Below are 12157 nucleotides of genomic sequence, written 5' to 3'. Positions count from 1 at the left end.
CGCCGAAGTTTCCCCTCACCCCTAGAAGAAGAAGAGCAGTCCCCACAAGGAGAGGCGAAGAAAGGAGTCAAGAGTCGAGAAAGAAACCATGAATCAGCACATGCCGCCCAGCCATGCTCCTCCCCGCCGGCAATTCCCTTTACTGACCACTGACGCCCCGAGATAAACCCGCACCCCAAGCATAATACCATGAACTGATGAAATGGAGAGAGTGAGAAAGGCGATACTGTCGGTTGGGCCAAACCAACGAAAAGAAGACGATTTAAGAACCCTTAATCTCCCCTTCGTCGACATCATCATCATCATCATCCTCCTCCAGCTTCGGCCTCTTCGCCTCCCTCTCCTCCCAACCTCCAGGGTCCTCGCTCCGCCTCCTGATCCGAGGCGAGACGAGGCCCCCTTCACTAATGGGAGCGCTCCCGTTGAGCGAGCTGGCAGACGCCCTCCTGTGCGTCGACAGGTCGTTGGCCGCCGCCTTGAGCGCAGCGTCCGAGTCGCCCCTGTCGCCCGCCTGCGATGCGGGCTCCGCGCCGGCGGCACCGATCCTCGCGGCCGACGAGTCCGACAGGTCCTCCTTCTTGATCGCGACCTCCTTACCGTCGCCGCTCTCTCCTCCCGTCCTGCCGTTGGGCCGCGCCCCGCCCGGCCGCGGGCTCTGCGTCCCGCCGCGGTCGGTGCCCGCGGGCGGCGTCGGGGTGTTGTACTGGCTCGAGTCGAGGTCCATCTGGCTGAGGCTGAGCTCGCCGCGGCGGCGGGTGCTCTCGAGGTCGAACTTGGGCGAGCCGGGGACCTTGGAGTCCTGCTTCCGCAGCGGGTTCTCCTTGTAGAACTCGATCATGAGGTTGACCGCGTTGACCGTGTGCGTCTCGCTGCCCCTGAGATACTTCCACCACGGCTCGCCGTTGACGTCGTCGATCTTCTCTCGCGTGACGGCCGTGGCGAAGAAGATGGCGGCGATCGCGATGTCGCGCGCGTTGAGCAGCAGCGGGAGCACCGTCAGGCAGGCGTCGTTGCAGAAGGCCCAGACCGAGTCGCGCAACCTCATGTTGCGCAGCAGGTTCAGCTGGCCCATGTACTCGTGCAACCGCACGTACGGGTTGTCCACCAGCAGGTCAAAGGTCAGCGCCTCGAGCATCAACTCCTCGTATGCCAGGATGCTGTCACGCCACTTCCAGTATTCTTTGCTCTGCTCGTCGATGACCAGTTTGGTGTTCTTCTGCGCGACTTTGGCTACCGCGATGATGAGGTCCTTTGTCTTGCGGCAGTTTTCTTCCGTCTTGTTGGCGAGGAAGAGCGCGGTCGCCGCGATGTTCTGGAGACTCGTGCGTTAGCGTCTCATGAGAGCTCCCGCTTTGTCTTTCTGAATCACAAGGAGAAAATCTTTCTGAATCACAAGGAGAAAAAAAAAAAAAAGCGAATCCATACGTAATGATGTATGCCTCCCCTCTCCTCTACCATACTGTATCGCATGTAGAAGCGGTGAAAGAACACACCGGCGACCCATAATGTGAGTTGCGGCAGCTCTAGGAGGATGCCGGCCTGGTAGATGAAATTGACGCCCTTCGCTCTCCGAAGTCGTTCCTCCGCCAGCGGCAAGCCATCGATGATGCTTGGCGAGCTGGCCACCTCGTCCGCGGTAAAGAACCACTGGTTCGGCCTCGACTGCGACGTTCTGGGTGGGCTCGACCGCGCGGGCGACGGCGCGCTCCTGCGCGACTGTGGCCGGGGCGGCGACGTCCTCGACGAATGCGTCGGCGGCGATGGAACTGCAGGGGGAATGTCGCGTCTCCTTGACGGGGACTTCGATAGACGGTCGATTGCGGGGGGCACCGGCTTCGGGGGTAGTGATGGAGGCTGGTAACCCTCTCTGAGGGGCCTGTATCTGTCGATGCTCGACATGATCCTGTGATCGCGGGCGTCACGAGTAAGAGGTTGTTGGCGTTGGCGAATCCCTCGTCCTTTATCAGGGAAAGCGCGGTTAAACAAGTCCCATTGACGATGCCGTACGCCTGGGGTAACCTCGAACCTGAGTTGTCGAGATTTAGAAAAGCATGTCCAGAACCAGGCGCTTTCAGTTGTTCGAAGGATCACGAGTTGCTGCGAGTTCGCTATCACGACTTTATCGCAGTCAACGAACGGGTTACACTTCAATCGGGGGATGTGGGGCAACCGCCCGTGCACGCGGCATTACCGTTCAGGGGACTCCTGCACTGTCTCAATAGCACACAGGGGCTCTGCAAGAATGCCGATTCTAAGTGTAAATGTATACGTCCGTACATTGTATGGAAACACAGTTGGTAACCTCTGCTGCGGTACTGATGTCAGGCATCTGGAGTAATATGGAGACACATCAGAAATGCCTTTCTTTATCCTTTTTGGAGCTAGAACAAGGATATATACTGCTGCTCTATCGGGCTTGCCTTGATGACTGAACGACATGGGCCATCGCAGCGCCTATTTTTCTTTTTCTTCTTCTTCTTCTTCTTCTCCTGACATTATTCGTTTCATGAGGTGCTGCTCCGGCCCCTCCAAAGATGGCGATACAAACACATGTATGTACGCATAAATTGCAGCCGCAAACACCAGACGAAACAGCACCTCCAGGAAATGTCATTCTCTGAGGAACCATGTATGGGCTTGGACGAATTCCCTCGTTGAGGGCTCACTTCATTAGTCTAGTCATCGCCAAACATGCCTGCCGAATCATTCCTCCCCCAGAGCTTGACCGTCCGATCATGGCCGCCGCTGACAATCCATCTCCCGTCCCTGCTTACGTCGACACTAGCCACAGGGCCCGTATGGCCCGTGAGTGGCTGGACCAGAGCCCAATCATCCGCCGAGAACACATTCACCTTGTGGTCGAATCCTGCCGAGACGAAAAACGTGCCCGACTTCTTGGGAAGCTGCGCGCCCTTCTCGTCCTGGCCCGGCGGAGTGCCCTCGACCGGATCGTCGAGACCCTTGAACCACCTGACGTCGGCCACGGCGCTGGTGTGCGCGCCGATGCCACCCTGCTGCTGCACCTTCCGGACATCCCAGCACTTGATCCACCCGTCGGCGGATGCTGACAGCACCCGGTGGCCGTCCGAGCCCCAGTCGAGGCCGTAGATGGGCTTGATGTGGCCGTCGGTGCCGCCGTCGAGGATCATGACCGTCCGGCCCGAGCGCAAGTCCCAGACACGCCCGATACTGTCCAGGCCGGCGCTGGCCAGCAGGGACCCGTCCGTGTTGAAGCTGACCGCGTACACTCCGCGCGAGTGGCCCTCCTGGAGAAGAAGCTCTGTGGAAGTCGCGACATCCCATAACCTCCACGAGGTGTCCTCGGACGCGGATGCCAAGTACTTCCCGGACGGGTGGAACTCGACGCGACATACCCGCTGCGAGTGGCCGGAGAGCGTCGCAAGGGGAGTATCTTGCGAGAGTGACCATAGGTGAATCTGTCCCTCCGCACCGCCCGATGCTAGGTTGACCGTCTCTTCCGAGACGTTGCGCTCGGGCAACGTAGCGCCAGGCATCCAAGAGATACCGCTGATCTTGTTCGTATGGCCTCTGAGTGTTCGCTTGTGTTCTAGTGTTGGGATGTCGAGCAGCTTGACCTGGCCGCCCCAATTCCCCGTTGCCACCATCTTCCCGTTCGGCGAGATCCTGGTCATGGAGACGTGACGGTCTCCTGCCGTCTGACTGCCCTGAAGCTCGAAGCTCTGAAGCCGGTCCTTGATTCCTTTCCGAAACTTGGCGTGCGTGCGCAGCGGAATGGTCGCTTCCCTTTTCTGAAATTCAATGCGCCGTTTCGCTCGCGGTATAGAAAACTGGGCGATGTCTCTTCGTGCCTGTAAGAGCTCGTCCGTTCCCCTCGAGTAAAACTCCTCTTCTTGTTCTTCAGCCTCCTCCTCCTCCTCCTCCTTCTCGGCATCCTGCATCTCCACGTCGGCCTTCTCCTGGGCGCTGGCTTGTTGCGCCTGCACTTGTTCGGTAAGAAGCTCTCGTAACCTGTCTCGCCTATCCGCGGGACCCTCGCCGAAGAGCGTGATGGGATGGCCCAATTCCCGGAGTTTCGCTCGTACTCGCGCATCGTCTGTCGGGACAGCAATGGTTGCTGCTAGCCTTCGCCTTTCGAACTGTGAGAGAAGAGCTGATGCCTTCTCGGGGGCAATGCCAGCGCTGGCACTGGGGATATTATAGTCACGGTCGATTGCTGCGCTGCATGTCAGCGTACAAGATTAATTGTGCTCTCTCATCACATCTGCCTCAACATACGGATAGCGTCCAGATCGACGCCGCCTTGGTTCTGGGCGTAGCGGCACGCGTTAGCTATTGGCTTTGCCGTGAATTGAGGATCTATTGCGGTCTTTTCTTCGGGAGCACTTACCTCGGGCTCGGCATCTTCTACATAAGCTTTGCGTGATGGGTGCATCATGGTTGCGGTTACGGTGTTGGAGTCGCTCTTCGGTACCTTACGCCAGGCAGAGCTACTTTCCCGAATCTTGAGGAAGCGCGTTGTGAAGCGTTTAGGTGGTGGTGGGGCTTACTCTATCGTCTTGGTTGAAGCCAGCCTTTAACCCTAACCCGTAACTTTACTGAGGTGCCGAAGGTGACTACCTAGGTACCTACACACATACATGGGCACCTTGGTAAATAAAAATGCATCTCTATGCTCACCTTCAAGTAAAGTTGGATCCATAAAAGTGTCATCAAACTCGGTAGAGGAGCCTTCCGTATTGGAGGATGGCTGACCAACATTAGAAGACATGGTTGAGTCACCATCCACATTCACGTAACAGTAAGCCAAATAGCGAGTGAATCGTGCTGTTGGCTGTCTATAGGCCCTGAACAGCTGCAAAATGGTGTGGGCTGATTGCTTCATAGATCGCCACGTTCCAGTTATGGGTGCAAAGTATCCCGTACATGCATGTATGCGGCTGTCATTGGCCGCCTGGCTACGACACGTTCCTGTGTAACAAAGCTAAACTCCAGCCATTCAAAAATTCGTTGCCTTATCCAAAATTTTCGATGGACAGACCTCTGTCAACTTCGGCTTCATAGGATGGCCGTAGTGCATGAACAATTTCATGAGGTACATTCGGGAGCACACCGGCCCTCGTCATGTGCCCTCCGGAGTGCAAACAATGTGAATTCATGCACTAACTGGCTGGGGGGAAAGCCCCGGCTCTAGCCGTTTTGCCCCAGAGTTAAGGAACGGGAGTTCAGACGCCAAAAACAGGGCGACTGGGGCTGAGATCGATCTGCGCCCAGTAAAAAGCCGGGGCGCATAGCCAATGACATGCCCACAATTCTTTTTTAGGTTTTCATGCCTTGCCTTGCTAATTTTGAGCTGGCCCAGAAACGGCGAGGCCAGGCTGCATGTGAAGCACTCCTAAGAATAAAAAAAAGACGCCCCGCCGCCAACGTTCTGCTCTTTCTCTCTTTCCCTCTTTCCCCAATTTACCAGAACACAGAGTTCACCAAGCAGGACACCCCGGGAAACTACACCTCACTCAATGCAGATCGAGACCGAGCGAGACAATTCCGCTTCGTTCTTCAAGCACCAGATGCGTGTGATTCCGAGCCACAAGGGACTGAGCCGAAACACTGAGAAGCGTGCCGACGCAGGGCGACGCCGCGGAAAGGCTTGAACGTCAGCCTGCCCGCCCGGCGAGAAGTATATGTCCTGGCTCGGGTCCTGAGATTGCAAGATTCCCTTTGGATTCAACATTTATTTATTTTTTTGGATCAATTAGCTGTTTTTCGTGCTTTTGTTGTTTACGGGCCGCCCCATCGAGCAGCCAGTAGACAAGAGCACCGCGATGCATTCCAAGGCCGATCCCGCGCTCAATACGGTGCGCGGCTTCAACGGAACGCCCGTGGTATCCGGCGACGAGGACTCGGACTACTGCCCTACTCCCCAGCCCGGTGAGAAGGGTCGTGCCAAGAAAGTCAGGAAGCCCCACGCCATCGACGATGTTGTCAGCGCCAACTGCAGCCCCGGTCTCCGGCCGCAGGTTTCCCAGGGCGGCTTGAGTGGCATCAGCAGGCTGCGGATGGAGTTTGATGCGCTGAACATCGCAGGCAACAGTACTGCCAATTCGACGGCTGCGTCGTCGCGCACCACTTCCCTGACTTGCAGTGAGAGCCTCCGCTCCCCTTTCGCCAAGGATGCCACGGCGACCAGCAGCGGCCGAGACAGCGGTTACAAGAGCCGCACCGAAAGCATCGCGAGCAGCGGGGACGAGACGGCGTCGCATAGCAGCAGGACTAGCACTCGCTACGAGATCAACTTGGAGAACGACTTCGCCAGCGAGGCCAATGGTCGCGCCGCCGAGGGGGCCGTTCCTCCCCGTCGTAAGATGACGGCGGACGACTTTGAGCAACTTCGGTGTCTGGGCAAGGGCGCCTACGGAACAGTCCTGCTAGTCAAGCAGCGCACGACGGGCCGGCTGTTTGCCCAGAAGCAGTTCAAGAAGGCGTCGCTCGTGGTGCACAAGAAGCTGATCGAGCAGACAAAGACGGAGCGCCAGATCCTCGAGAGCGTCAACCGGCACCCCTTCGTCGTCAAGCTGTACTACGCGTTTCAGGACCAGGAGAAGCTTTACCTGATTCTCGAGTACGGCCAGGGCGGAGAGCTGTTCACCCACCTGAGCACCGAGCGCATGTTCTCCGAGGAGACAGCCGCCTTCTACATGGCCGAGATGGTCCTCGCGCTGACGCACCTGCACAACGACCTGGGCGTGATCTACCGCGACCTCAAGCCGGAGAACTGCCTGCTCGACGCCGAAGGTCACCTGCTCCTGACCGACTTCGGCCTTTCCAAGGTCGCCGTCGACGACGCCGACGCGTGCAACTCGATGCTTGGCACGGTCGAGTACATGGCGCCCGAGGTGATCCAGGGTAAGAAGTATGGCCGAGCAGTCGACTGGTGGTCGCTCGGGGCGCTGGGGTTCGACCTGATGACGGGCCATCCACCCTTCCGCGGACCGAACAACGCCAAGATCCAGGACAACATCGTGCGACAGAAGCTGGCCCTGCCCTTCTTCCTGAGCCCCGACGCCAAGGACCTGCTCACGCGCCTGCTGCGCAAGGATCCGAGCAAGCGGCTGGGCTCCAACATGCCCAAGGATCTGGACACCATTAAGAAGCATCGCTTCTTCCGCAAGATCGACTGGAAGCGGCTCGCCGCGCGCGAGCTGGAGCCGCCCATCCAGCCGGTCATCACAGACCCGGAGCTGGCCGAAAACTTTTCTCCCGAGTTCACCGAGATGAGTTTGAGCCCGGTCGTGGGCCGGTTCGCGGACGCAAATGGTGGGAAAGATGGCGATCTCTGGGGTGATGTCGGCTGTGATGGCGGCGATCGCCATGGCGGCGCGGAGGACGAGCCCGGTAAGGACGATCTGTTTGGCGGCTTCAGTTTCGTGGCACCTCACAGCCTGCTGGAGAGCCATGGGTTCAGGGTTCCGGCTTAGACTTGGGCACTCGGCCGGCCTATCAAAGAGGCGGCATACCGTGACGTTCCAGGTATGCTGCAGGTGACACCTCGCTGAGCTGGGCTGAGCTGGAAGCTTGTGACTCGTGGTGTCTGGATGGTTGTTCCAAGTTAGAGCTTCGCTAGGAGATTAGACGGAGGAAAGTGAAGGGCGGCGGAATTCGTCGCACGAGTTTCAGTGCTGACCGCATCGTGATCTTGCAGGGGCGTTCTTTGAGAGAGAACGAAACGAGATGGATGTATCCCGGAATTGCTGATGATGGTTGCAGCCTCTTGCTTCTACTTTTGCTTCACGGCCCGTATAGACACGGCGGCGATTCCTCTATCACAAAGCCTACCAATCGTTCGCGATGGCCCCGCTCGTAACTGGTCGAAGATCCTATTAACGAGGGGATCTTATTACTTACTTGGTATGTACTTGCTCGATTACCGCAGGCATGTCTCAGACGTACAGTACAGCCATCCACGGTTCCTGCCCTCGGGGAGCCTGGGCACAATAAGGTTAATGGAGCATCTCTCGCTCTGTGCCCAGAAGGCTTCAAGGAAACAAAAGCTTGAAACCCCACGTCCTGCAAGAACGGTTTGTTGGCGAGAGTGACAAAGAGATGCGCGATAATTATGCTGTTTGGAGTCGGAGAGGCATTGTTGGTCGGCCTTTTCTCTCGCTGACAACAAGTCGCCAGATTGCAGGCCCTTACATCCTTACATGCGCCTTCCCTAGTGCTCTCGACGGATTACACTATCGGTGGCTCAGAATGAAGATTCCACAGCCTCAGCAGTGGTGACGCGTAAGCATCACACGCTCGTCAGTTAAACACCCTGCACCAACATTCGGACCTGTGCTTTTGCCATCGTGCTGCTAGGAATTCGTACAGAGCGTCACAGGCAGTCGGAAGTAGCATGGGTGACTGCTTGGGATTGCCTATGCTTGAAAGTGTAGCGATACATTCGAACATTAAGACTCTTAATTTAAGAGGGTATGCAAACCGGGCTCTCGAGACAAGCAGGCACCCTCGAAAATGCGCCCCTCAAAAAAAAAGTGAGGTTCAATGAGTATTTCCGTACTCTGGTCCCGATAACTAGTTACACTATGTCCAATCGAGGGTTCCGAGAGGGGTGGCGGCTGGGCGAGAACGATCAGGGACGACGTCTGGGAGGCCGCCCATTTGCCTATAGTAGACGCGATAAGCAAGTCTGCGGCTTTGCGGTGAAAACGACGATTGGATCTGTGGTGTGGATGTGAATGTAGTCCGTACATACATACCACGCCCCCGCCCCCCCGGCTCCTTCCTCCGGGACGGGTACCTACTATGTGTGTACATACACTACACTAGTGTACCGTTGTCGTCACCCCACAAGAGAGGCTTGGCTCCTTAGACAGTACACTAGGGATTACACTAGCACTGGATTGTTGTAGTGTATCTGCATGGAAGCATTGGCGAGAACTGATCGTCCTCAAACCCCCTGTGGGGAGGGGGGCTGATTGGAAGCTCTCTCATCAACATCGAAAGAGGCAGTCCGTATTCTTGCTATCTTTACTATGTACGTCGGTCAGACATTTCTTGAGGTCTGTCTGGAAATTTCGTCGAGGCCGGCCATCACCATCAGGGCCGAAACATATAATTCGAGTGTAACAAGGTAGTACAGTCCAGCCAATTTCCGCACCAGGCCAGTTGAGGTTGATATCAGTACGGAATAACTTCTAGACCGGTCTGCGTTAACCAACGGTTTGGGTCTTGGTCTGTGAAAATGAGCCAATCGTTGTGTGTGTACGCGCTTGGAAGACACACTCACATCAGGTTAATCTGAACTTGTACACCATGAACTGAGAAACCCGCATCGCCCCAGATGAACACCGGTCTCCTCGAGCATCTTGGGTAGCGATCGGCTTGGGAAGCCCTGTGCGACTTTCGCCATGATGGCCGCCACAGAAAACGCGGCCTGCGTGTTTCGCTCCGCCGCTCACTCTCTGCAGCAGCCAACGACCTGCGGCAAGCACGCCAAGAGGCCCAGACAAAGCCAACTGGAATCCGACATGGGCTGTGGCGGTGTTCTTGCTTGGGCAGCTCCAAAAGCTGACGGCAGCCCGCATCTTTTCCAGGCACGTTTCCAGCCCCGACAGCTGAGACTATCTGCACCCTTCCAAGTCTTATGCATCAAACACGCAAGTGTGACTATCATTGACAGGCGAACTTTGCCCTTTGTTGAGAGAGCAAGGCACCCGTCTGATCATCCCCGGGGGGGGGTGTGGAGGGGCGGGCCAGGATCGAGGCCGCGCCGCGGGGGCTGAGAGGATGCCAGATCCGCCCCAATACACTACCTCAGACGGAACTCCCCCGGCCACTTCGCCCATATTCATGCATGGACGTTCTGTAGTGGATGTGCCAAAGTTCTGCTGAGAAATGCCATGTGTCAACGCCAATGTAAAAGAAACAAGCGTCATTGGTGCGCAGAATTGCAGGACGGCAGTCGGTAGTTAGCGTAGGGTATAATCCGTATACCGACCATGGTGCTCCCAGATATTCGACTAGCCCCGACTTTTCGCACGACCACCGGCTCTTGTCATCGCGAACGTAGTCTAGACGGCGCTGCATGTCTCTCAATTTCTCTGTTGCTGACCGCGAATGCTGCGCAGTTCCATCCACCCAATGGTTGTGTTCCCCAACCCAGTTCGAGACTCGCCGCGAGCTTTAAGACCGAAACGGCGCGGGTGCACATCCCGTTCGTGCAGAAGCAGCAATCCGCGCTGACACACACCCCCCCCCCCCTTCTCCCAAAAAAAAAAAAATAGACTTCTCCTCCTGCACTCTCCTTCTCCTTCTCTGGCCCAAGAAGATCGAGTGCAACTAAACAACGCGTTTTCGGCACTCGAGACACAACAATGAAAGCCTTCGGTTGCCCCTTGCTACCCGCTGCTCTGCTCGGTATGTCTTCTGCTTCTTTGGTCAACAAAACGCGTGGACTAACTTCCCCCACCCCGTTCAGCTGCTGCTCCCGCAGTGAGTGAGCCGGTGTGGTACTGCCCTCCTGGGAGCGGGGGGACGTGCTACAGCATCGCCATCCCCGTCTCGTCGGCGAGGGCCGGGTCCGGCAACATCTACTTCCGGATCAAGGCCCCGACTTCGCTCCAATGGGTGGCGTTGGGCACCGGTGAGGGCATGGTAGGTGCCAACATCTTTCTGATGTACCAGGACGGTAAGGGGAACGTGACCCTGTCTCCGCGTCTGGGCGTCGGGCACAGCGAGCCCATGCTCGACACGAGCAGCACCGCCGCCCGGTTGACTCTCCTCGCCGGCAGCGGAGTTAGCGAGGACGGCTCGACCATGACAGCCAATGTCGCGTGCTCCAACTGTGAGTCCTGGGACGGGGGTGAAATGTCTCTCCAGAGCAGTAGCTCGGGTTGGATCGGCGCCTGGAGACAGGGCCCGTCGCTGGCAACGACGGACCGAGCCACCACCATTGATCAGCACGACAATGTTGCCCAGTTCCGAGTCGACCTGACCAAGGCGACCGTCAGCGCCGACAGCAACCCTTTCCTCTCGACCGGTACCGACGAAGGCGGCGATGGGTCCGAGCCTGGTGCGGGTCCGGACTCCGGTCCCGGTAGTGACCCCGGCTCTAGCGGCGGCTTTACCCAGATCTCGGGGTCTTCAAAGCCCGCCGTTCTCGTGGCCCACGGCATAATCATGGCGCTCGTTATGGGCCTGTTCTACCCTCTCGGTTCGACCATCATGCCGCTCATTGGGAAGTGGTGGGTGCACGCTGCGTGGCAAGCCGTCGCCTTCTGTCTCATGTGGGCGGGCTTCGGACTGGGCGTCGTGGCGGGCCGCAGGATTCTTGGAGACGTGAGTGACCCGGACCCGCATCCCAAGCAAGCTGTTGGAGCAGACTCACTGAGGCTTCGAAACTCAGCCGTGGAACGAGACGCATACCGTCTTCGGCGCCGTCGTCATCTGCCTGTTGGGCATTCAGCCCGTGTTTGGCATCCTGCACCACCTGCATTACCTGAAGGTCCAACGCCGCGGCCTGATCAGCTATGTGCACATCTGGTGGGGCCGCATTCTGATGGTGTTGGGTGTGATCAATGGCGGGCTCGGCCTGAAGTTGGCGGGAGAGGAGGACGGTCCCGTCGTCGCGTACAGCGTCATCTCCGGTGTCGTCTTCCTGGGTTACCTGGGCTACAAGCTATGCCGATTCTTCCGCCATGGGACGTCCGAGACCCATAAAATGGCAGGCGAGGCGCCTGCTGCGGCCTGAGCCGTGCCGTGGCATCCGTTTGCTACAGAGAGCGCTTTTGTTTGCCCTGCTTTCTTTCTTGTCTTTTTTTTCTTCTTTTCTCCTTCTTTTGCTTCCTTGCTCTTCTTATTCTTCTTTATTCTTCTTCTTCTTGGACCTATGGGAAGAGTTATAGGAAGCGAGAGGGAACGATGTAGATGCCTTTAATCATAAAAGCAATTCGGGTTTGGGATCTGTATCATCGATCATCCTCAGCTCCCCAATTGGTCAATGCGTAGTGGAGGAACGTAGCTCCTGGGCAAAGAGCTGGGCAGCGGCGTGCTGCTTCATATGCTCATTGATTGTACCGTGTTAACCCGGGCAGCCTTGAGTTACACCTACCAGTGACTCACGCCTAGCGAAAATAAGAAAGAACGATTATCATGACTTCCTAAGCCTTATAAG

At 57.1% G+C, this 12157-nt stretch overlaps 4 protein-coding genes across 4 annotated transcripts; 2 read left to right on the top strand and 2 right to left on the bottom strand.

Annotated features, from left to right (window-relative positions):
- Window positions 1–10: 10 nt before the first annotated feature.
- Window positions 11–2104, bottom strand: MYCTH_2295180 (uncharacterized protein). Its single transcript, XM_003658811.1, has 2 exons — window positions 1426–2104; window positions 11–1312 (listed from the first exon to the last, which is right to left on the bottom strand). The coding sequence occupies exons 1-2, from the start codon at window positions 1897–1899 to the stop codon at window positions 263–265; spliced, it is 1524 nt and encodes a 507-aa protein (XP_003658859.1). The 5' UTR covers window positions 1900–2104; the 3' UTR covers window positions 11–262.
- A 256-nt stretch (window positions 2105–2360) lies between these two features.
- On the bottom strand, window positions 2361–4489 carry MYCTH_2295178 (uncharacterized protein). Its single transcript, XM_003658810.1, has 3 exons — window positions 4370–4489; window positions 4258–4288; window positions 2361–4195 (listed from the first exon to the last, which is right to left on the bottom strand). Exons 1-3 carry the CDS (start codon window positions 4415–4417, stop codon window positions 2676–2678), a joined length of 1599 nt encoding a protein of 532 aa, XP_003658858.1. The 5' UTR covers window positions 4418–4489; the 3' UTR covers window positions 2361–2675.
- Window positions 4490–5699: 1210 nt separating this feature from the next.
- On the top strand, window positions 5700–7595 carry MYCTH_2295177 (uncharacterized protein). Its single transcript, XM_003658809.1, has one exon. It carries the CDS (start codon window positions 5805–5807, stop codon window positions 7455–7457), a length of 1653 nt encoding a protein of 550 aa, XP_003658857.1. The 5' UTR covers window positions 5700–5804; the 3' UTR covers window positions 7458–7595.
- A 2662-nt stretch (window positions 7596–10257) lies between these two features.
- MYCTH_2295176 (uncharacterized protein) lies at window positions 10258–12136 on the top strand. The gene is made up of 3 exons (XM_003658808.1): window positions 10258–10401; window positions 10463–11322; window positions 11390–12136. Exons 1-3 carry the CDS (start codon window positions 10359–10361, stop codon window positions 11732–11734), a joined length of 1248 nt encoding a protein of 415 aa, XP_003658856.1. The 5' UTR covers window positions 10258–10358; the 3' UTR covers window positions 11735–12136.
- The last annotated feature ends 21 nt before the right edge of the window (window positions 12137–12157 follow it).

The sequence above is a fragment of the Thermothelomyces thermophilus genome, chromosome 1 (genome assembly GCF_000226095.1).
Source record: "Thermothelomyces thermophilus ATCC 42464 chromosome 1, complete sequence".
NCBI classification, from domain to species: Eukaryota; Fungi; Ascomycota; class Sordariomycetes; order Sordariales; family Chaetomiaceae; genus Thermothelomyces; species Thermothelomyces thermophilus.
This window is presented reverse-complemented; position numbering and strand designations above follow the sequence as displayed.

What these genes read in the sequence shown, in the direction of transcription:
- MYCTH_2295180 (XM_003658811.1), bottom strand. Translation starts at nt 1,899, where the DNA reads ATGTCGAGCATCGACAGATACAGGCCCCTCAGAGAGGGTTACCAGCCT. An exon ending in GGGGAGGCATACATCATTAC is followed by an intron (nt 1,313 to 1,425) that starts GTATGGATTCGC and finishes ACGAGTCTCCAG; the next exon opens with AACATCGCGGCGACCGCGCT.
- MYCTH_2295178 (XM_003658810.1), bottom strand. Translation starts at nt 4,417, where the DNA reads ATGATGCACCCATCACGCAAAGCTTATGTAGAAGATGCCGAGCCCGAG. An exon ending in TAGAAGATGCCGAGCCCGAG is followed by an intron (nt 4,289 to 4,369) that starts GTAAGTGCTCCC and finishes CGCTACGCCCAG; the next exon opens with AACCAAGGCGGCGTCGATCT. An exon ending in CGTCGATCTGGACGCTATCC is followed by an intron (nt 4,196 to 4,257) that starts GTATGTTGAGGC and finishes CATGCAGCGCAG; the next exon opens with CAATCGACCGTGACTATAAT.
- MYCTH_2295177 (XM_003658809.1), top strand. Translation starts at nt 5,805, where the DNA reads ATGCATTCCAAGGCCGATCCCGCGCTCAATACGGTGCGCGGCTTCAAC.
- MYCTH_2295176 (XM_003658808.1), top strand. Translation starts at nt 10,359, where the DNA reads ATGAAAGCCTTCGGTTGCCCCTTGCTACCCGCTGCTCTGCTCG. An exon ending in GCTACCCGCTGCTCTGCTCG is followed by an intron (nt 10,402 to 10,462) that starts GTATGTCTTCTG and finishes CACCCCGTTCAG; the next exon opens with CTGCTGCTCCCGCAGTGAGT. An exon ending in GCCGCAGGATTCTTGGAGAC is followed by an intron (nt 11,323 to 11,389) that starts GTGAGTGACCCG and finishes TTCGAAACTCAG; the next exon opens with CCGTGGAACGAGACGCATAC.